General features: G+C 41.7%; 1 protein-coding gene across 43 annotated transcripts in view; it reads left to right on the forward strand.

The window, feature by feature from the left end:
- Positions 1–2,175: 2,175 nt before the first annotated feature.
- Positions 2,176–22,577, forward strand: part of adgrl2a (adhesion G protein-coupled receptor L2a) — a 90,223-nt gene continuing 69,821 nt past the window's right edge. For 8 of the 43 annotated variants that reach the window (XM_047586265.1, XM_047586272.1, XM_047586280.1 and 5 more), the window contains exons 1-2: positions 2,200–3,287; positions 22,309–22,493. In XM_047586265.1, the coding sequence (XP_047442221.1) occupies positions 22,418–22,493 (76 nt within the window). In that variant the 5' untranslated portion in view covers positions 2,200–3,287; positions 22,309–22,417. Of the gene's footprint in view, positions 3,288–6,879; positions 9,168–11,156; positions 11,213–22,308; positions 22,494–22,577 lie in introns of those variants that run through there. The other 35 variants (XM_047586275.1, XM_047586277.1, XM_047586301.1 and 32 more) reach the window with 14 other exon arrangements.

Consider the following 22,577-nt stretch of genomic DNA (forward strand, 5'->3'; position numbering starts at 1 on the left):
AAGCTGGAATAGATGCGACAAGAAGAAAATAGGGGGTGCAACCCATTTTGGTTAGCTAAAGCTTATTCTTATACCTGGGCTCTGAACAATTAAGTAAGTAAAAAGAAGTGAGTATGTTTAAATGATGCCTCATACCAATTTTGATCACTTCTGTAGCATAATTAAATTCCCAAAGATCAGAACAAAATTAAAAAGTTAAGTCAACATATTTCCAGGAACTTGGGGAAAGTTATTTAATATTGCGGTGAAGCTCTTCCCTGTACTTGAACAGTCTCCACATCTCTTCATGTGATCTATACTTACTCCATGAAGCTCAAATTAGGCCTCTGTCTGATTCTAGTTCTTGTCACGGGAGACAGTTATTTATGACCGTGTCTGTATGTCAGGGGTTGCTACAGAATAAAATTTAGGACTAATCAGCGTCCCCCTGATGAGACAAAATGATTGGAGGTTGCCATAAAACCGTTGCACAGTGCTTTGTGTCTTGATCAAACAGAGTACGTGGTAACAAAATGAGACAGCAAAGATCAAAAATACCTAATGAACAAACAACTGAGTGACTGAGGTTAGATGTAGTCTTGCTAATTGTGCTCTGAGGCATGCGACGTGTCCAGATCTTTGTCCGTCATCATGAAAGGGTGTAGATTTGCTGGGGTCAGCAGCGGTCTTGTGACTGGTCATGTGTGCCAGGGATGTCAATTACGAGCAAATATTTTGGGAAAGAACCAATAAGCATTGTTAGGTGAACAATTGAAGGTTAAGAGGCACATGAGAAATGGGGCGACGTGTTTGCACCATGGATGACTGAGGTCCGTCTGAAGCATCTGCCATCATTTACAGCTGATGTGAAAAAAGAAAAACACTGCAGGAACAACTTTACTACGCTGCTAACATAAACACTTCAGAATACGACATTCATATTATTAGGCTATGAAAATTATGACACTGTTTTCCTGCAGAAGGTCTGTGTAACAAAGCCAGCAGTTGGTTCGCAATATTGTGCCACCTCTGTAAGATATTATTACATCTTGCACATGAACAATTAAACTGCTGTGTCTCATCAAAGAAATGACTCTACAAGCTGGGGTCATGCACATATGCTCTATAATTAACAACAAATAAATAAATAACAACAACACTATATAATTACTGTGTGATTCAAACTAATTTTACCTGTTTCTATTTTTTCTTTATTCACTTCTAACATTCACTTTAGTGATTTATGTACATTCAGAAGAATGGTAATATTCGTCTAATGCCCTCTGTTGACAATCTGAGGGAACATATTCAAATGAATCCATGCACAACGGCATTTTCTGCTGCAGCCGCCACGGACACCACATGTGCTTTCAGTCTCAGCTTATAAATAAACATTTCTCCAAATATGGATGCCTGTCACTGGGTGACCTTATTACATCTGTTTTCTCTTTTTTGTCCCTTAAAAAAGCTGTATTATTATTATTATGTAAAATTATGCTTATGAAAACACAAGTCTGCCTCTCTCTCCTGCGCTCACCTTCACCTGACTAGCATGACTCAACTTCACATTTCCCCATAGTGGTTGAAAGAGCTTTTATTGAAGCCAGGTGTGTTACCCACTTACTGCCTGATGTTTCTGGACAGAATTCCTTAACCAGATCATAACATGCTCCAACTCTTTGGAAAATGCAAGAATAAACATGAAAAAGTTGTGACCTGCGTGTTTTGTTACTTTTAGATAGTCTGATGTGAAGATGGAGGCTATGATATAAATAATAATAATGATAAAATCTACACTGATAATTAGATTTTCTAACAGATGTCTTTATTTTGGGGTTTTAATAAAGACTGAAATTGTGTACTGGAGCTTGTTTATTTCAAAAAGAATTCCCCTTAGAAATAGACCTACAGAGAATTAAAAATAAAACAATAAATGCACGTCTAAAATGTCCCAATTCCAGGACAAAATACTCATATTTCACGTGTTTATTTGGCTCACATCACAGTGAATAAACTTTGTGTACACCAACATAAGACACTGCATGCAGTGTCTACAGCAGTCTGACAAAATTCTCTTGACTGCCCAATGGCATCATGAATCATGTAAAAGAAACAAAAAATGAGTAGCGGTTGTTGGTTTGAAAAACTACTCGGCTGTACACACTCTCGGCTTCACACGGCAGCGGCAGCTTGACCACTGCAGCTCGGGCCAGCGTGCCTTCCTGCAGGGCCAGTTTGAGTGAGGAGGGGGGAAAAAGTCTGTCTGTACTTCCATGTTCCTTTTGATGCTTGGTAGTATTACAGTAGAATGAGTGCTCTGTCATTGGTTGAATAGGCTGGACTGCCTACTGTGACAGAGCATGGGCCTCTTGTGCCCACAAGAAGACAGGGTTGCATCTTAAAGCAGAAAGGGGTCAAAATGGAGATAAATATATTGATAACATCCTTTCTTTTCTATACGATGTAGGTGAATCTTTCATTCGCGTTGGATGAAAAAACGGAGTTGGTCCTGCCAGACATGAAAATAAGTTGAAGTGATTAGTGTCTTTCGCAGTGGTTTCGACTCCGAGTCAGCGAGGATCCAGAGTCCATGCCAGGTTTTAGTGGGGTCCTCCGCTCAGACTGCTCCTGCAGACGGCAGCCTGCTCTCCACTGCACTGGCGCTGTTTACTGGAAGCCCGCTCCGCGCTGCTTCCACCAAGTGTCTCAACACTGTGAGCGGGATCTTTTCCAGAGGCGATCCGCTGAAACTTGCCCAGTCTCCACAGTCACAGTCAGAGGAGCCAGAAGAGCAGCATCGGCGGCTAAAGTATCGGGAACCGATCTTCATCTTCTCCCATTGATCAGACACTGAAAACCCCCACTCTGTATCTTTGCTGTCTCTGTGTCCCTCTCAGTCACTCTGTGCGCTTTGGTCCCCGAGCTTCGCTTCCCTTCTTGTTTGTTGTTGCTGCTGCTCTCACGGAGGAAAGGAGCGCCGAGAACGCATGAGCCGCTCAGAGGTGTTGATGAGTTAGTAGGACTGAGAGCAGAGCAGAGAAGAGCAACACCTTGCATGCCATGGAAGTGTGCGCCCGGTGCAGGGGACTGTGCGGGCTGAGAGGGGGACCCGCCGCCTGGTAGCCAGCCTCTGTCCCAGATAAGGGGAGCATGCCTCAGACCTGCAGGCTCTTCGCCGCAGAGGAGTTCAAATCAGACTTTCCTTCAACCATCTGACTTTTTGTTCTTGCCTTTTTTATTTTTACAATCACACTTCCTCCGCACCGACTTCATCTGAGCCTGGTTGGCTTCACTGCATTTCAACTAAGGTAAGTTTTTTTTTTTTTTTTTTTTTCTTTCTTTCTAAACATAAATAGTTGGCTATTGTGACAACGTGACGTTGAGTGTTGTCACTTTTTTATTTCTTCCTCGGTTACTTCAGAGTCTCGCGTTTTCTTCCTTCAAGTAAGTTGTAGGGTAATCTTCGCTTCTTTTTATTTTTAAGAAAACAAATTACAGAAGAGTAAATTAAGTTCGGACAATAAGCGAGTCTTAAAAACATATCGCCACTTGTTTGTAATTCAAATCGTCAGACGGGTACCGTGATTAATTGAAAAGTGCTTAATCAAAGCGTAACCAGATGTGGATTGATTTGTTCGGCTGCCGAGTTTTGGCTGAGTGAAAACAATTTTAAAAAAAAAAAAGGAAAGAAAGAAAGAAAAGAAAGAAGAACGGGGGGAGCAGCGGGTTTGTGTGAACCAGAACATGTAAAGCGCCATTTAATTGGAATTTATGCCTCCAAAGTTTGTTGTTGGTGGTGGTACTTGGTCACCGAGGGGTTTTAAATCCTACTGATGGTCTTGTTGGGTTTGAATAGGGATTTATGCTGGGAGCTGTGACCTGAGGAGCGACGTCGGTGTGATTCTTGAGCGCATTCAGGGGCTAATCCATTATAATTGGGGTTAGAGTATTTGTCCAAATGAAAGAAACGAAAGAAAAAAAAAAACACGAGCTTCCATTCGCCTACCAGTGTAATAATTAGTTTTGGCCAGAGGTAACCTGTGATGCAATGGTCTGTCCGCGTGGAAACCAATCAAATGGAGAAATAAAACTAAACGACACAAATGTAAAGGGACAGATTTGGCTGTTTAGACTGGACTCAAACGCGGTAGTCGCGCGGTGGCAGTAAAATTAGATCCTTTTACTGCACATGTATTATTTAGGCCTACCGATTTCGAACGTGTCTTGTCAACCATGTGTTAAAGAGTAGGCAGCAGACGCGCACATGCGGCGCGGTGTGTGTGCCTCTCCTCGCTGGAGAAACACAGCGGCCAGCCGGTGATGCATGGCAGCCTGGGGCAGAGCAGCAATCTTCAGAGATCGATCAGTGGATTGGGATAAATTTAGCTTCACATGCCCTCAGCTTTTTTTCGTATTCTTTTTTTTTTTTTTTTTTTTTTTTCGTTTTTGTCTGATCTTAAGAGAGAGAGAGAAAGAGAAGGCTACAAATTCCTTCCTGGATTAGAGTCCATGAATGTGCCTCGTGTCTGTATTTAGTCCTTAATAGCCCTGTTCAACACATTTATCCAGTGAATATGGTGCCACTGTAAAATATATTTGTTGAGAAAGACGGATTTGAATGACTGAAGTGGTAATGCTTTACTACAACTCTATGATAGAAAAGACAAGAATTAAACAAGTGTTTGGAGGATGGAGTTGTTTGATCTCCCTTACCACGCAACAACTGATCATTTATACTCACAGTCTAATTGCGTTGAGTTTTTAAAGAATGTGTTGGAATATAGGTTAATACGTTCTTTTATCAGGACTACACAAGCTCCAAGGCTTGTTTTTTTTTCTTTTTTTTATTTGCGAACTCAGTTACTTACGTGCATGAAAAAATAAATGTTTGAATTAATCCAAGTGAAAATTCCAGCTGTTTGGAAGGAACACATTAGCATATCAAAGTGGACAGAGCCCTTGCACAATTGTGTATTTTCTGCCACTGATTTTGGCTGAGCCCGAAAGGCTTCAGAAGGAGTGTGTGAGCATGGAAAACCTGAAAGACTCATTTCTTTCTTCGTTCTTGTAAGCAGCCTCCGAATGACATCTTATGTATATAACATAATCTTGCGTGTATTTGTTTGCGGCTATTGTGGGTGAAGAAGTCAGGGCTTTCGCACAATGAGGCTAAGTCACACAATGAGTAGGTAGTGTAAGGCAGGGATAAAAACACTGAGTGGAAGCTTACGTTTTTCACATCTGGGCTGCAAGTGACTACTTTTTTAGAATTTATATTTTAAAATGTAATAATATCGAATTGTTTGTCGGCGTCTTAAAAATAAGTCTACCTACATTCAGTGGGAATAACACAATCTACTTGTGGATGCCTTTTGAAGAGGGAAACTGTCTTCTCGGATGTCTTGTTGCTTGATATGTTTAGCCCGGGCATGCCATTATGAGCGTTTTACCATTGAGTCTAGCATGAGAGTACCTTTTTCAGTCTATGTTTCAGTGGAAGTGCGTCCGGTTTCAAAGAACTGCAGCTGCTCTTGATCTGCCAGAGCACCAGATTGCCTCTCTTTGCTTGTGCGTTCGTTTCTCCTCACAGATCAATACAGCCCGGCACACTCCTGTATGGGATTGAGGGAGACAAAGTGCTACATATCACTCTTTTTTTTCTACTTTGTCTATAACGCACTGTCACTGAATACACGTCTCTTAAGCAAGTGACTCTGAGTGGCTGAGTGGGTGTGAATGCATCAGAATTTGTGACATTAAAGTCTGTTTCTTCGTTTTCTGCTGGGAAGTGTCCCCACAAAACAGCAGCTGAGGTTTTCTTCTATGTGTGGCAGTTTCGCATAAAACAGACCAGCTTTCACAGCGTCTCCAGATTTTTAAATTACAACAATAAGCCAGGCAGTTCCACTCTGGCTTTATTAAGGTAATTTGTTATTGATTTAATTTAATATGAGTGCGCAGACATTGACCAGTGGCCACGTTTGCTCACTTTGTTTTTGTCTCGTACTCTCTCGCAAGCGTGGATATGTGTCTGTTGTCTTTGTGCGAGCAGCAATTGGCGAGTCAATACGACTGATTTAAAGGTTGCTTTGTGTTGGAATGGATTGCTTATGCCAGTGTTGCACGATAGGCTTTTTTTTGTCCTTCGTGAGCATCGTGGTCTTTGTTAGCCAACGTCGTGTAAGGAACTAGTTTCAAATTGCAATTTGCAAATGGTGTTCCATAGTAAAATCAAGGGAAGGATAGAGGTGGTGAATGTGTGTAGAAGAGGATTGCAGGGAGTTAACGCATTTAGATTTACATCCCGTTGCTTATTTGGCGTGTAAATTGTGGGTTTGTGTTTTCAGATGCAATCCTTTCTGTTGCTAAACCACCTACATGGAGCCATACTGTGCGGATAACTGCTCGCCATTAAAGGGAATAAACAAGGCTGTAAAAAACGCTATGGCAAATTTGATGTAACATGCAGGCCTTTGGTGGGCCAAAATACCTCCCCTTTCATGACTGATTTTATTTTACGATTGGCAATCAGTAAAACGCTGTGCGCCACTGTGTTCCCCTCCCTGCCATTTTGTGAAACATTTGTTTCCACTTGCCAAAGGCCTCTGGTGCAGCAGGGGATTTGGTGCCCCTGAAATGGCAGGTGAAAGTTTCTGCTTGCCTAAATAATTTCCTAGCAGAACATTACTCTGCAAGGACATAGGCGCTGGGATGTGAGGCTGAATTCACACTCTGGTGACAAGAAACAACATGGATATTAGCCGATAGCTCTCATATTGGTCTCTGCACACTGGTTAAGTGGCAGCGTCCCTGAGCTTATCTGGCATCTCTTTTTCATTGCTTCACTCACTTTATGCTTCTCTGAAAGGTATTTGGAAGAAAGGGAAGTGCAAAGTGCAAAACTGGGTCATAGAAACTCCTGTGCCGTGGTCATGAAACGATTGGGTGTGGAGCACATTGGCCTGGTTTCTGATCGCAGCTCACGTATTTGACATCGCGTTGAAAGCACCGCTTGGGTTGTGCTGTTAGCAATGTGTGCTTTGGTCACTCCCAAGACAAACAAAAAGGAAATGTCTATCAGTTTAATGGGAGGTGTGGGGGTGACGGGTTTTATTTATATATTTATTTTTTTTACTGACAAAAATTTGAACTGCCCAAATTTATCTCTGAGGAATTTTGAAGATTAAAAAAAATTACAAATTTGAAAAAGTTGAAGAATTGCTTCCATGAAAATTTTTGTTGTCGTTTTTTCTGCCCACATTTAATTTATTCTTAACACAATCTGAGACCAGACAACATACACGCACGCGTTAGCACACACCGACCCTGTCTCATTCTTTGTGCTGTGTGAACAGGACTCGTCCTTATCTGTGCGCAGCTGCAACACTATTTGGGAAAATATTCAATTTCTGTGTGACAGAGGAGAACCTGGGAGGCAAGGCTCTGAGCAAACAGCAGTTATTGCGGCTCTGCCATAGCAGCGGAGAGCAAGGCCTGGCTGGGAGAGAGGGGGGATCTGCGGACGTCTGCCAAGGGAAGGAGTAATGTCTCGGCTGGATTATAGGAGAGCGAAGCACATCCACACTTAAAAGCCCCCTTTTCCAACAAGACAGGGCTGTTATTTAGGGATGGTGTGGGTAAACATGCTGGAGCAATATATCTCCTCCATATGGGCTGCTGTTGTCCTTGACAATTGTGACTTGCTGAAAGTGAGAAAAGTTTTACTCCCTTTTTTTTTTTTTTTTCCCAAAAAATAATTCCATGTTGGAATGTGGGCGTCCTTCAGTAAATTCAGACTGACATTCTTCCGGCGAAGTACTAAAGTGGTAAGCTTAACATTTGAATGTATCATTTTCAGGGGCTGCATTTTAGATCGAAGAAATGATTTACATACCTGTTGTGCGGACTCACATTTAGAAGTACCGTGAGCTGTGATTCTCTCGAAGAAAACTATAGGAGGTAGAAAGAGTATGCTAAAACGAATGGTAAGAAGAATGGTTTAGTGTGTAAAAACAGAACTAAGTATAGGTTATAAAAACAAAAAAAAGTCTTTTGCTAATTTGTATAGATATTGATATGCGTTGAGTTAATTTGGAGAAGCTGCTCGGTTGAAGGCTGTTGGAATTCAGTTTAAAAAGCAGCATTGATTTTAAGGGACTGAATATATGAAAATGTAAAGACAAACAGGGAATCTTGCAAGTGAATGTATTCCCAGGCGCGGTGCGGCTACTGAGAAAATATGTATAGATAGAAATTGTAATTCTAGATTTTAAATTCACACGTCGCTACATATTTTGCTCTATATGATTATTTGGTAACCCAGTTGCTTTGGAAGTCTGAGGCTTTGATAAATGATATTTTATTGTACAGTGTTTAGTTGTGGAGTGTGGAAGCTTTGTTCCTGTAATGTAGCTGCCAAGTCAGATGGAGTTGAGCGTCTGGTCTGGGAGTTTCAGAGGAATATCACAGGCATGGGAAGTTGCTAAAAACTAAGCTAATCAACAAAATAATTGTCTGTTCAATTGCTGCCATGCCAGAGACATCAAACACTGCCGAGTTTGAAAAAACAATCAAATTATCTCTTAATGATTGCTCACGCTGACAGACAAGTGCTTACGAGCTGGTTCTGTTTGTCAGCGACATATGTGCGGAAGAATGGAGTAACTCGGCCGCTTGCTCATAAATTCTGTATACTCTTTAATAATCTATGTAGATATCCATCATCACCTGTAATAAAAACAATTTCATCTTATTATGTGGTTTTTGGCATTGAAACAGAGAGAACTGTATTAGTCTATTAATTTCCTGCAGTGATTTCTGAATCCTGCTGTTTTTATCCTCACAGTACCCTCCATGTGTGGTCTACAAAAATGTTTCTATTTCCTCTCCAAACTAAAGTTCGGCCCCTATGCCTTCCCTCTCTCTTTCTTTCATTCTCCCCCACTCCTCCCTCCCCTTCTTTCTCTGTCTTTCTCTCTCTCTGCGCAGATAATGTCTCTGCAAATGATTTAACCGCCCTCGTTGAGGCTCCTTCCAGTAATTGAACAAGCAGAGACTGGGCGCTTTACAGGAAAACAATAGTCACATTATCTCAGATCTCCACTACTACCACCGAGATCCGACAATACACTACAGTGGACTGGACTTTGCGGACTACTTCGAGACTCTGAATCAAAGAAAAGAATCAGGTTGGATTTTTCTTGTCGAAAAGAAAAAAATCACAACAACGAAATGGGTGCCATTACTTTGCTAGACTCGATATATATTGAAAGTGTTGGAATGTATGCCGTTCAAGATTCACATGGGGGTACAGTGCAGCCTAGGGTGGTACTTGGTTGACTTAAGAGGCGTGCTACTAGGGAGGCTTGGTAATAATTAATCAGAATTGTGTTTTGACTATGCTTACAGCAATAGCTAGAGCAAAATGCGTGCTAATTATAATAATGTAATAATTAGAATTACATATTTTTATGTATATACAACGTGCCCATTATTATTATTATTATTATTATTATTATTATTATTATTATTATTATCATTACTGTTGTTGTCGCATGAAAATATGGCTCAAACCTGGATGTTTGCATTTGATTGCTCCAGGTTGGATTTTTATTTATTTATTTATTTATTTATTGCAAAGCAAGGGGAGCTTTGATTGTGTTGCTGTGGAGCAGCATTGACCTTGCGTGTCAGAATGAGCTTTTTCTACGCCTTGTTTCATACAGAGCACTCTTAGGCTGAAATGGCCTTAGGAGGAGCTGCTCTTGACAGAGATGCATTGTTTCAGGCAGCCAATAAACCACTGCACTGAGTGGCTACATCTGTGAACCTCATCTTGACTACAGTGTAGGGCTAGCAACAACACGGCAACTGTCACAGCTGCACCTGCTGCTGTCTCAGTACAGAGCCGCCCCTCTCTGTTAGCCGTAGCACCGCATCACTCTTCTCTCTGTGACAAGCCAGAGGCAATGGTCTCTGTTTGGGTCAACTGCAGAGGAGCTTCTTGGGAAAACATTTGAAAACAGAGGACAAAATGTCAGTCCCGAAAAGAGATGTTAAAATACAATTTCTGCCCTGAGGGCCTGGATTTGGTTCTGTCTGTAAAGTGTGGCGGGGTTGAAGAGCGATCGTTTTTCAGTGCATTTGTCCATCTGCAGTATCAGTCTGGGGTATGGTATGACAGCAACTTGTCTCCCCATAATATTGTCAATGATGAATATAGATAAATGGAGCTGACTCCACAGTGCGCACACACACCTGCCTGCTTGTGTATTGAGGCCATTCAGAAGATGATCTGATCAGCTAGGAAGAGATTCAGAAGCATTAAAGGCTTTTAAATCTCATATGTACTCATATTTGCTTCGCTGCCGTTAAAAGTCACAAAGCTGGGATCTAGCTCAAGAATGCTCCAGTTAACCTCGGCTTTTGCACATGCTTCACTAGGTTCAGTGAATACCTTAAAAAAGAAAAAAGAAAAAAAAGAAAATCAAGACTCAAGGAATGTTTTGCTGAAACTGGATCAATTGTACATCGTAACACAGCTGTCATGCTGTCTCCAAAAAAAAAAAAAAAAAAAAGATTATTGAAGTCGAACAATGCCGGGAGGATTTTTGGCCAGGAGAAGTGATGCAACATGCTCACTTTACTGCCAAATTGAACTTAGTAGTGTGAAAGCAGTGCAGGGACACGAGCAGTGGGTCTGACGCGAATGCAGATAGTGTGGGATTAACACAGGGGAAGATTGAGCGACAGTGGCCGGTGACTTCTCTTTACAGCTTTGCTTGTACAGCTGTGCCAGGCCTGGCATTCGCTGCTGCCTGTTGGCTCCAGCTCCTCCTCCACTGCCGTGGGGGTGAGGTAATGAACATCTTAAATACTGCAGATAAGTTGCTCCACAATGTCTGTGTGCGCCTAGATGGAGACATCAAATTATTCATGTATTTATAATGAAATTTGGAATATTGACACCTCAGTGTGTCTCCGTACTGATTTGATCTCTTTGGCATTTGCACAGAAAAAAATACATATACAGGCAGCCCTAATAATTCATCGAGCCGCCTTCTTAATGAGGTGTGAGGTAGCTCTGCTGGTGTGAATTCTGCTGTAAATCACACGTACCCTGACTGCTTTATCCATTAAACCGACCTGTTTGTCTAATTCTGCTATTCCGTCCACAGGAAACTGGTTTTAGTAATTAAGACGAGTGTGAGGACTGCAGCTTCTACTACATCTGGTATGTTATCACGGTGAGCGAGATGTGGAGGAGCAAGTCAAAATTCAATTAGACGCAAAATTACAATAAATGTTTAATGGATTACTTCATATATTTAACAAAGGCAGCGCATGCATTTAGGACCGCTTTCTCATATGAGCTTATGTGAAAAAAGTTTTGCATTGTTTAACATAAGTAAGAAGATAAGGGGCCTGTTGTGAGCACGTATTTGCCCTTCTTTTAATCTTTGTTACGCTTTTCTGCTAATTGCAATGCTTTAAAAAATAGCAATGTCTGTATAGAATCACTTAATCTATCCAGCATTTTCTAAAAATCGAATTTGGAGATATTTGATTTTCTTCGTAAAGCAAAATGCATTTTTTTAACCACCTTATGGAATCATTTTATTAAATACATTATTAGATTTGCATAAGACTGTAACTATAAAAATATGTCGAGTGAGCCGTGAGCCGTAAAAACTTCTTGACTGGTCATCATGGTCCGCGCAAAAATGCCAACAGTGGCGGGCTAATGTAAAATATTTCCTTCTTAATAAAAAAGATTCCTCTGTTTGTGCTCTCACACGAAACAACAGCTAGGAGCATTAAAGCAGGCGCGTGTTTATTTGCTTATGAATCACCCAGTGAGCAAATCAAAGCAAGGTTAAATGACGACAGACAGAAAGCTCAGAGCAAGCTGCCCGAATTCTCGAGTACTGCATCTGTGCCCGGCAACACATGTTTCATTTTTAGCTTCAGCATCAGCAGCTGAACCAATGTGATGAGTGCTATTCTGTGGTAGTTGATGGGAATGGGAGAAAAAGCCGTGTAAAGAGGACAGTCAAATGGGGAGGGGTGGGATGGGGGGGGGCGAAATGGGTGCATTTTTGTCGTTGCAAAAAACATGGAGCCAGTGGCATTTCCGTCATTCATCAGGCTGAGCTGATTACTAGTGAGTCTGGAGTGAGCTGACAGGATGCGGCTCCTGCAGCCATTACCATCAGAAATAGGTCCTGCAGGCCTGAGGGTAGGCAAGGAGCTGCAGCTTGGAGAGGCCGAGACCTGCCCAAAGGATGAAAAAGTTTTCTTTGTGGTACCGAAAACAAATATCTTAGTGTGGAGGTGAGGTAGTATGTTTTCTTCAGATATTTAGCATGATTTTAAAAGACCTCCCCAAGGTAAATGGCAGCGTTGAAATGGCTGGGACCGAAGCTGCTTCTAACGTTCGGCAAGAGATAGTGAATATTGCAGACAGCGCAACGCCTACTCGCTTTATACTTTTACTGCACGGGTCAAAAAGTCATCTTTTATTCTCTCACCTGAAAAGCCTTGTAGGCTCCCGGTACTGCTACTAAGCAGTGGAGCAGGGGGAGGGGGGGCGGCGGCGGCGGCTTGTCACCTGGTGAGAGTGAGGAAATGTTTAGGAGTTATAAGGCTATCTCAGGTGCACACTTGATATTGAAACATTTTTGCACCAAGACAGAGGTGTGTGATGAAGCTTTATAACTCGATTCGTACAACTGGAGCATGACACTGGAATAGCCCTGAAACAAAAGGGATAATTGCTGCGGTAAATATTGGTGTGTAAAAGTATGATAGAAAGTATTCAGAGGAGATACCTGATATATTTATCAAACGATGTCTCAGTTTGAAGTTATCATGCCTGTAATGGGAGGTTGTTTTTTTTTTTTTTGGACTGCAAATAAAGACAACATCGCTGCCATATGTTTCAATTTTCTTTCTCATCTTTTAAGTCATTAAGTCCTTGATAAATATACTGGTGCTGTTTTCTGTGAAGAGGCAGGCTGCACCTGCCCAGTTGCATCATGCTAAGCTAGCTTTTGCTTTTTCATGTTTAAAAAAAAAAAATAAATCTTTCTTGTGAAGGAATGCGGTGAAAGCAAATGGTCACAAATTCCAGCTCATGTTTTAAGAAAGTGATGTTGTGCTTAATGCAGCGCTTTGCAGTACAAATTAAAACGGCTAAATTCATTGTGTGTATTTTCTAGTTGTACACTTTCCTCGTATTAACAGGTAAAAGTTGTTGATAAAAACAACTGTTCTCTTGGTTGCTCTCTCAGTTCATTATGTGGCTCTGAATGAACAACCTCCCTGTTGACTCCTTGTTTTTGTTTAGAGCAGAATGTTCCTTCACAGCACGAGTCCTTGTTATAGTATTACCTTCTGTTTCACCCTGGGACTTTGTTATCAGGCGCACTTCATATTCAGAGCGAGCCTTATTCTCCTGTCATTATGTGGTATAACTTAGAACTATAGCAATTACCCTACAGTAGATTACCTATGCAGACGCACACAGATTAAAATCTGTGCTTCATGCTACCTCCAGCGCAGCGGTTCAAAGGTACAACCTGCCCCGCGACTCGCTATCATTTGGCGGAGCGCAAAATTGGTCAGTCTCTCAGAATTTGTTTGGGAGTCTGAATCCCTTTGGTATTCAAAACAGGAGGGCCCTATGACAGGGAGATAATATCCTGGTGAATGTGTTATCGCAGTCCGCTTGACAGTCTCCTGTATTCTCTCTCTCTTTCCTTCTCTCTCTCTCTTTCTCTGTGTGTGACTTTGGTCCAGTTATTCAAAGAAAAAAAAGAAAGCTAAAGAAAGCCCTGCTTGTCTGCTTCCTCCCCCTTTTTGTTATCACAAAAGAGCAAACACATATTAAACATAGACAAGGTGCAGAAGCAGCGATTGCTCTATCTGCCGTCCTTCTGTGGGTGGCAGGGGACGATAACATAAGCCACGGATCTATTTACATATTTTTTTATTTTCAGCCACGTCAGACCTGACTGATGGTCAGTTGGGAGTAGGGAAATATTCTTAAAAAGATGATTTAGTCCGTAACAAACATTTCCCATCTTTCTCCTGTTTAGATTTGGGTCATTCAGTGTTTCTGTGCTGTCGCCTCTGATCCAAACGCTCGCCGAAACTTTTTCTCATGTTTGAAAAATCCACTCTCGGCCTCAAAGAAGGCCGATTCATTGTACAGTGAGCAGGCAGGAGCCAGAGTCTGTGGCACCTTAGTTATTAAAATTGGGGGATGGAATGAGCCAATCTGAGCTTGTTTGCATCACAATCCCCTTCACAGTGCTGCTGATGTTATGCAAATGAGCACTGTGGAGAAGGCTCAGCCCTCCAAAACTGTCCTCTCTCGCTTTCACTGCTGAAGGTGGGGAGAGAGGGCAAGGAGAGGTGTCACCGGAGCTGCACAAGGAAATCTAATGAAGCAGCTTGAAATTTCAAAGCAACTTAAATTACTCAGCTCTGCCGCGTTGCCGTGGATGAATGTGGGATTTTATGCTTTCCTTCTGTCTCTTTCTGTTCAAAATATGTTTGATGTTATTGTGCAGGAGAGCATGTATAGCATTTATTTCTGAACAGCAGCAGCAAAAAAAAAAAAAAAAAAAAAAGCCTTTTAGACATTTTCTTTTTGTCTTTGAAAAAAAGGCCAATATACGTTCATTGGGTTTAACAAGCACCATTACCTGTCAGGGCAGTGCTGAGTGAAGATTTAGGGCTGACAAGTGATTGCATTCAGGAAAGACTACACCCACTTCTTTTGTCTGAGCTTCCTGACAAGACACAGTGCTATACCTTGTTTTAGCTTGACATACGCCGCTTTTCCTGTCTGACAAAGGCATTCATGCCATCTTTTAGATTGAAAATAGATACGGCAGTGCTGGGATTGAAATGCGCTAGGATGAAGTCGGCTGCACTACATCCACTCCACTTCCAAAATAATGTGTGCGGTATTGCTTTTGCTGTAAGGGTAATGTCCCAGTGCTGTTTTCTATTTTAGTGTCGAATGAGATTGTCCCTTGTTTTGGCTGTGTTTGTCCTTCCTCTGAGCCACGCAAAGGTTAAAAGCCTCAATTAGACACTGAGCCAAGGTTGGCCACATTACACGCACAATGTTTCTAATCTGAAATAATCAGCACCCTTCAGAGATCTTAATATGCAGCATCACAATCACTGCGTTTTGTAAGTTTTGAATTTTTAGAGTCTGTTGCTTTCTTGTACAGACGGGGAGACATTTTATTTGGGGTGCTCCGCGCAGTGTCAGGGTGAATACAGGTGAAAGCTAAGACAATGGTTAATATACCAGTCACAAAGGAGGAGATGTAGCTCAACAAGAAGAGAAGGAGGTTTCAGACCTAATTGAGATGTGGAATTTTGCTAAATGACACAATATCAGGATTCTGCATTCAGAACCAAGAGCCAAGGGCTTACTTAATGACACGTCTTTCATTGAAGGTGGACTTACCCCCACCCCCACCCTCTCGTTTTTAGCCCTGAAGATAATTGCTCCGTTTCTCCTTTGTTTCTTCTTGCTTAGATGAAGAAAGACATAGATAAATTGCTTATTTTCCCGCTTGCTCTCCTTCCATTTTAAATTAGTCTCTTACCAGTCATTTTCTCCGTTACCTTCTTCATGTTTTGTGATGCTGCCCACTACCTTAAAAATTAATCATCCTGTTTAATAACGCCTCACGATCACAGTGCATTATTGATGGTGAGGTCTTTAATAGAAAGACGGAGCGGAGTTTTTCACCATTCAGCTGCTTATTTTAAAGGTGAGGGAGGAGGAGGGTCACCAAAGCTGCTTACCCAGGTAAATACACCGCATTACTAACAGAAACTAAAACCACGGCTTATGCGTCCTAGAGGTCTAGGTCCCTTTTTTTTTTTTTTTTTTTTTTTGCAAACAAATATGTTTCAGATGAGTGGCGGCTTACACACAAAGACAGATGTGTTGATGAGACACCACCGAACAAATCTCTGAGCTTTTCACCCAATAGCTATGTGTGTCAGTGAACGTGCATCCCTTAATTTTTCTGCGTGGCTTTGCTGAGACACACTGCATTGTATTATTTTCACACAAATGGAACGATGATGAACTCATGCTGAAATTGAGTAAATGAGTTTGGGAAAGAGTCAAACGCTGAGCGTAGTTTATATAATGCACAATTGATTTTGTTTAATTTTGCCACACAAAACTGAATCGCACAAGTGTCCTCGGGCATCAGCGCTGCAAAGTGTTTATGTGAACTAATTTGAATACACTTCTGGACAAGGCAGTGTTAACTACATATTGTGTGGATTTCAAGGTGAATCACACTGTGTCAAGGACTTATTGGACATGATTGGCAGGTACTATCGCCATGAGATGTCCATATAATGGCAGGGCTCCCATTCCTGACCTGCCTATTTATCTTGCTGTATTAATGTCAGCCTATTAATTCCTAAGCGGAGGAACATTTGGCAAAGACACCGTTTAACAGCCTGGCTGAATCATTCTTATCTCAGCAGACCTGAAAGGAATAGTTTTGTGCTATCAGCAAGTGGAAATGACATTTTGAAATTTCATTCGAGATAATCCACTTCACTTCCTGATAAAACATCAAAATTAGAACAAAAAATGTATGGAACCTGCATTAAAACTTTGTTACCGTGGCAAATCATCTGGCCATAATCCATGTGGACAGACAGGTGTAGGTATCTTTCAGCGCTAATAGGATTTTTTTTGCATTGCTAAAGTGATTATGAGGCAATGGATTTAATATATATTCAGGCAGATGGCGATAGCACTGAGTGCCAAGTAATGTAGCTGAAAAATAACATGCAAGCTCATAAAAAACATATTACATTTTATCGCATTTTTAAGTACACCTGAAATACTTAAATTATTTATTTCTTGAATCTCATGAATCGTTTTTTTTTGTTTGTTTTTTTTTGTTTTTTTTTACAGTGCATCCGTTTTTGTTTCTGCGAATATATCGATGCGCTGGAGCGTTCCAGGGCCTGGCTCGTGATTGCTTTATTTAGTAGCCATATGCCCTATGACCAGTGGGGAGTACTCTAATCGATTAATTGAGTGGCTCATAAAAATGATGAATGGTGCAAACACTAAGAGCAATGAGCATGACAAGCACCACGCTTAAGTCACATGCTCTGACTCTCTTGTGTCCTACTGTATTTTCTGTGGAAGTCTGGCTTGCATCGGAGCTGGGTAATGAGTCGTTTAATATGAATAATATGACGCACAAACCTTAAGATCAACTGACTCCTTTTCAGTGCAACTTAAATCCCAGAAGAACATCTGTCCGTATTAGAAACCTCTGGCCATAATAGATTTACAATCCAAGTAACATGCACATATTATTATTTCTTTTGTTATAAAAAAAAAGCACCTTCACACACCTGCTCCTTCAATCGTCTTCCAAGCATTCTCCCTGCCTGCCGCCTATATCACCTGCCCTCACCCTTTGAGCAGTCCTGTTGCGCAGCATGCATGTTTGACCTGGTATTTCACTGGCTTAGCTCCTGTCAGGGTCAGGGCCTGCTTTTGGGGCACCAACACTCACACAGCGTTTGGCTGGGTGTCATTCAGCTCCTCTGGCCCTGTGCTGCTCTCAATCATTCCCCCAGCGAAGGGGTCAGCCTCTGATTCCTCCCTGCCACATATCTCACTCAGTGGGCCTCTGGACTCATCTGATCTTCAGCCCAATCTCTCCACTCTGGAGTGTGAATTTTCTGATTTACGTTTGCAAATTGGACGTCTTCAGCAGTGTCAAAGTGGAAACGCAAAATCGCTTTTGGGAATATATTTCCTACACAGCTCAGTATTCTGTGACTGAGCCCTCCGTCCCCAGGTATTTCTGTTTTCTTTCCCTCAAAGTAGGCAAGAGAAACAGAGATAACAGGAGTCTTATAGTATGTATGAATTAATGTATGAGGAGGCTGTTGGGAAAACCCAATAGAAACCAAATGTGTTTCCCTCATTCAACATGTGGTGGTCTGTTGGTTTCTGATTTCCATTTCAGTGAATCTCTGGCCCCATATTTCCCTTCCTTTGCATCCCTCTGATGTTCTGTGACAATTAACATCCCGGCTCTTTCTTGAGGTTTGTTGAAAGCTCAGGGGCTAATTCAAGGGTCAAGCAAGACTTGCAAGCTGTCAGTCTTTTATTGTAACTCGAGTCCCCCTCCCCCACTCAGGTTCTTTATTCTGTTACACCCCCCCCCACACACACACACATTCTCCCAGACCTCGTTTCATAGAATGGCCCAACTCTTCTTCTATTCTCCTGTGGCCCTATAACAGCTAGAGAGGGACAACCAGGAGCTTTGTCTAAGCAGCCCGACATTCTTTCACATCTGCCTCTTGTTTTCAGACCCCCGCTGCATTTAAATTTCAAACTGTCCCTTTCAATCATCCCTCCTCCCCTCCCCTCTAATAACCCCCTTTTCAGTTACTTTATCTTAAGAAGACCAATTGCGCCTCCAATTCACAATTTTGTCACTCAGTTGTTGGTTATAAAACATTCTGTTGTATTGCGCATATATCAAGCACACATATGTTTAAAGCCTCTGGGCCCACGCCCCTGTGGCTTCTCCATTTCTCAGAGTACTTAAACATCTGCCTGCAATGACTACATATTTACCCAGAACAGTGTGATGCCTGTTGACACTTCAGCAATCTGTGCTTAACAGTTACAGAACAGTCCCTAGGACGTGTGTTTCGTGGATTAGAGGCACCTATGTTACTGATGATGCTCTTCATCATCTGTGACACTTGTATATACACCGATCAGTCACAACATTAAAACCACATACAGGAAGAATAAATAACATTGACCATCTTGTGATAATGCAATGTTCCGCTGGGATTATGTATGGATGTTACTTAGACATGTACCAAACACCTCGAGCAGACCAGGCACCTCAACCCCATAGCAATGACAAGCACACACACTAAAAGAGTTTAGGAACAACAAAAAAACACGAAACATTTCACGAGGTGTTGACCTGGCCTCCAAATTCAATTGAGATATTGAGAAGGTGGTAATAATTTCAAAATTTCAATTTTGACTCCAAGAAGTCATCAAAAACAATTGTTACAAATGCCAGAAGCGGGCGGGAGATCCCACCCGAGCTGAGTAGTATTTAAGAAAACAGTCAAGGTATGATCACCGACAGTTTCTGTTAGGAGGTGGGGGAGAGAGAAAAGAAACCTCCAGCTGAGAGGGGAGACCTCAGCACGTTTAATGAGGAGAGCAGTAGTCAGACAGTCTCTCTCCAGTCTGCGCCTTTGGTGTCTCAGCATGTTAAACACTCACAGCATGATACAAAATATATTAAAGTATAGGACTGTTATCATCGATTTACAGAACACCCATCCCGATGTACTCGGGATCTGCATTTTTTTCCCCCGTGGTGGGGTTCTCTCAACTGCCTTGAAGGCAAAACAGTTTAAAGGCATCTTGCTCTTTGTTTTCACATTCTCACACAGGAGGTCTGCTGAGCATGCTGCCTCTTCCTTACACTAAGCAGTGATGACAGGAAAGTAAGAATAATCGTATTGATTCAACTCTGCTATCTCAGAGTGAAAGTCATACTAATAGTTTGTTTACACATGTAAACACGAATGCCCTCTGCCACTAGATATGCTGAAACATATGCTTTTAACTGGATGTGGAAGTAATAATAAAGTGCACAGGTACATTTTATTTGCTGAAATAATACCCTGAGACAATAGCTAGGGGAGGCAGTGCGATTAGGTTTTCAGGTGTCCTATTGATATGTATAAACAAGCTCTGGGAGGAGCAGTTAATCCAGTGTTAATCTCAGCTGTGAAGGGAGCTGTGAGCACTTGAGCAATTCTGTTACTGTCAGAGTAAAGCATTATCCTAAAAATGATCAGACCATAACCAGGTTATCTTGCCATAATCGAGGCCATAAGACTTGTAAGAAACCAGCGTGTGCACTTGTAACTGCACCTGCACTTGGTATGTATATCCAGCAGTTTCCGTGTTTTGAATCTACGCACGCACAGCGGGGATCACGGAGTGAAGCAGATGCAAAGTGGGACTACATTTGATAAAAAAAGAGTGACAGGGAAGCTGAAAACTCACTTTTTAGAGTGACAGTGAGATGAACTGAATTGAAACAAGTGTTGCAACTGTCACGTCAAGGCAGACATCCTGTGTGTTTCTGGTCTGCTGTAAAATTATGTTAAAACAACTACCGCCAATTTTTGTTATGAGTTTGCATATAGACAGATTTAGTTTATATGCAAACTAAATCACTACTACTACTTAACTACTTAACACCTTACCGTAAACTAACTTAACTCTGAACACGTCACTAGAATCATTCTGTATCGCCATGCATAACGGTAGGATGATTGAATGAGATTATTATCATCCACATCTCAAGACACGTGTGTGATCTTAGTATTGTGACTGAGCAGTCAGGGCTTAGACTCTTTAAGCCTATATACTAACTATACAGCTTTATTGTGGAGACAATCAGCTTAAGGTCTCATTATACTGTATGCTCTTTGAGTGTAGGCTGTTGATTGCTGATACATAGGACACTGCTGATAAACAAACAATGCCTGATAAAAATAAATGGTGTTAGTTGTTAGAATACAATATTATTCATTGAGTAATCCTAAATACCTTGGCCTAGCATGTGTTTCTACTCCCATTAACCTCCTGTAAATGGCTCTAAAATTAGAGGTCTCAGGTGAGGTGCAATGTCACACTAGATGAGGTGATTGTGGCAGGTTTAATTAGAACTTTGTTGGCTAATGTGTGGGCTCCACATGTTTTCTCACTGATGAATTATTACACTGTCTGACGACTCACACAAAACAGATCAAAGGCCCTTCAGGCTGTCGGTATTCTCCAGTGTGGAGGAGGCAGCAGAAGCTGATCTGTGCAAATCTTACTGTACACGACTAACAAAATCCCTCTCTGTCTTTGCAGTGGAGTTTTCATGTTAGCCTTTAGTATGATGGATAACACTCAGCCCCTTGAATTTTAACTACCAGTTGCAGGCTACAGATGCAGAAAAAAAACTGGAATGTTGTTTTTGAATGTGTTAAAAATAAGAAAAAAAATACTGTTTCTAATGGGGCCCTATGTGCCTTGTTGCCGGAGTGATGCCATATCCCATGGTGAATGTGCTAATGGTTCATGGGAGTGAGAGGACTGTGCTTAGCCCAGCAGTGTAAACACACAGACAAAAGGGAGCCGTTAGTAGTGTGAAACGCATGCCTGGGCGCGCAGGTAGGCATTAGGTTTCACCCTACACAGCTCCAGCACTGTATCTGTGTCAGGGAGGAGGCCATTTGCTTTTGTAGGGAAAGAGAGCAAAAACAAACATTCAGACTGGTACTACAGAGACAGGTATGGATAAGGTGGGAAGGGAGGAATTCTGGTTGAGAGAGATGTAAGAAGAAGGCGGGGGAGGAAAGAGAGTGAAGAGATAAGGTGGTCAGTCACAACCCGGAGAAGGGACCATTTGCTTGGTAGTGTTTGTTTGTTTGGCTCGGGCACTGAGGTGGAACGTGTGCCAAAATATCAGTCAAACTGAAGGACTGTTACCAGCTCTGCTTTACTGTGATTAATTCCATGTGTATTTAGAATATATATTCAAGTAAAGATGACTTGTTGCACACATTACTTTCCATGTTTGAATGCAATCCTGATATAACCTTTTTTCATTCTCAGAGTCAGTCATCTGGAAGAGTGTTTTTTTTTTTTTTTTTTGAGATCACAAACTTAAATCCATGCTATTGATCAGCAAGACTCCATCACCCCTACTAAGATATTCTCCAGGACAGAAAAAATGAAACAAAAAATTTAAAATAAATTTAATAAATACATTTAAAGACCCGTAAAAGGTATAAATATCCTCTTTGACCCTTGTACAGAAAGTAGATACTGTTTGCGTCCCTTGATTAGGGTGTCATGACGAGATGGACAGGGCGGGCCTCATCTGTTTGACGACAGCCACGGTCCCACCCCGCTCCCCTCTCCCCCCTCCCTGCGCTGAAATGGTTAGCATTGAGCTGCCATTAAGGGATTTCCCTTCTCAGGATTATTGGGGCTTATTTCAGTAGCTTGCGTGGGTTTGTGGCATTTCACAGCTTAATGTCTGTCACATTTATGCAGTGGAATGTATATGCTTCATCAAGTGCCTTGTGACATGGACATTACAGGTCGATTCCTTGGTGAGGACGCGCAGGCACAGAACTCACACGTGGACTGAATTTCATCCCTAAATTGAACGTCTCTTTTGGTCTGCTCCACAGGTGAGGGGATCAATGATGAGCATCTCTGAGACCAGGTGGTTTGGACTTTTCTAACCAGAATTTCTTAGTCTCAACACAAACCTGCCATAAACCATCAACACCCGGCACCATGGCATGCTCGCTGTGGAAACTACACACTTTCTGCTGGTTTCTCATCACCTTTGCTCAAGTCCACTCCACAGAGGGTAAGTTTAAAGAAATGAGTTGTCTTGCTTAAAAAAAAAGAAAAACATATTTCCTTTTGTTGTTGTTGTTGTTGTTGCTTCTGT

Source organism: Mugil cephalus, chromosome 6, assembly GCF_022458985.1.
Source record: "Mugil cephalus isolate CIBA_MC_2020 chromosome 6, CIBA_Mcephalus_1.1, whole genome shotgun sequence".
NCBI classification, from domain to species: Eukaryota; Metazoa; Chordata; class Actinopteri; order Mugiliformes; family Mugilidae; genus Mugil; species Mugil cephalus.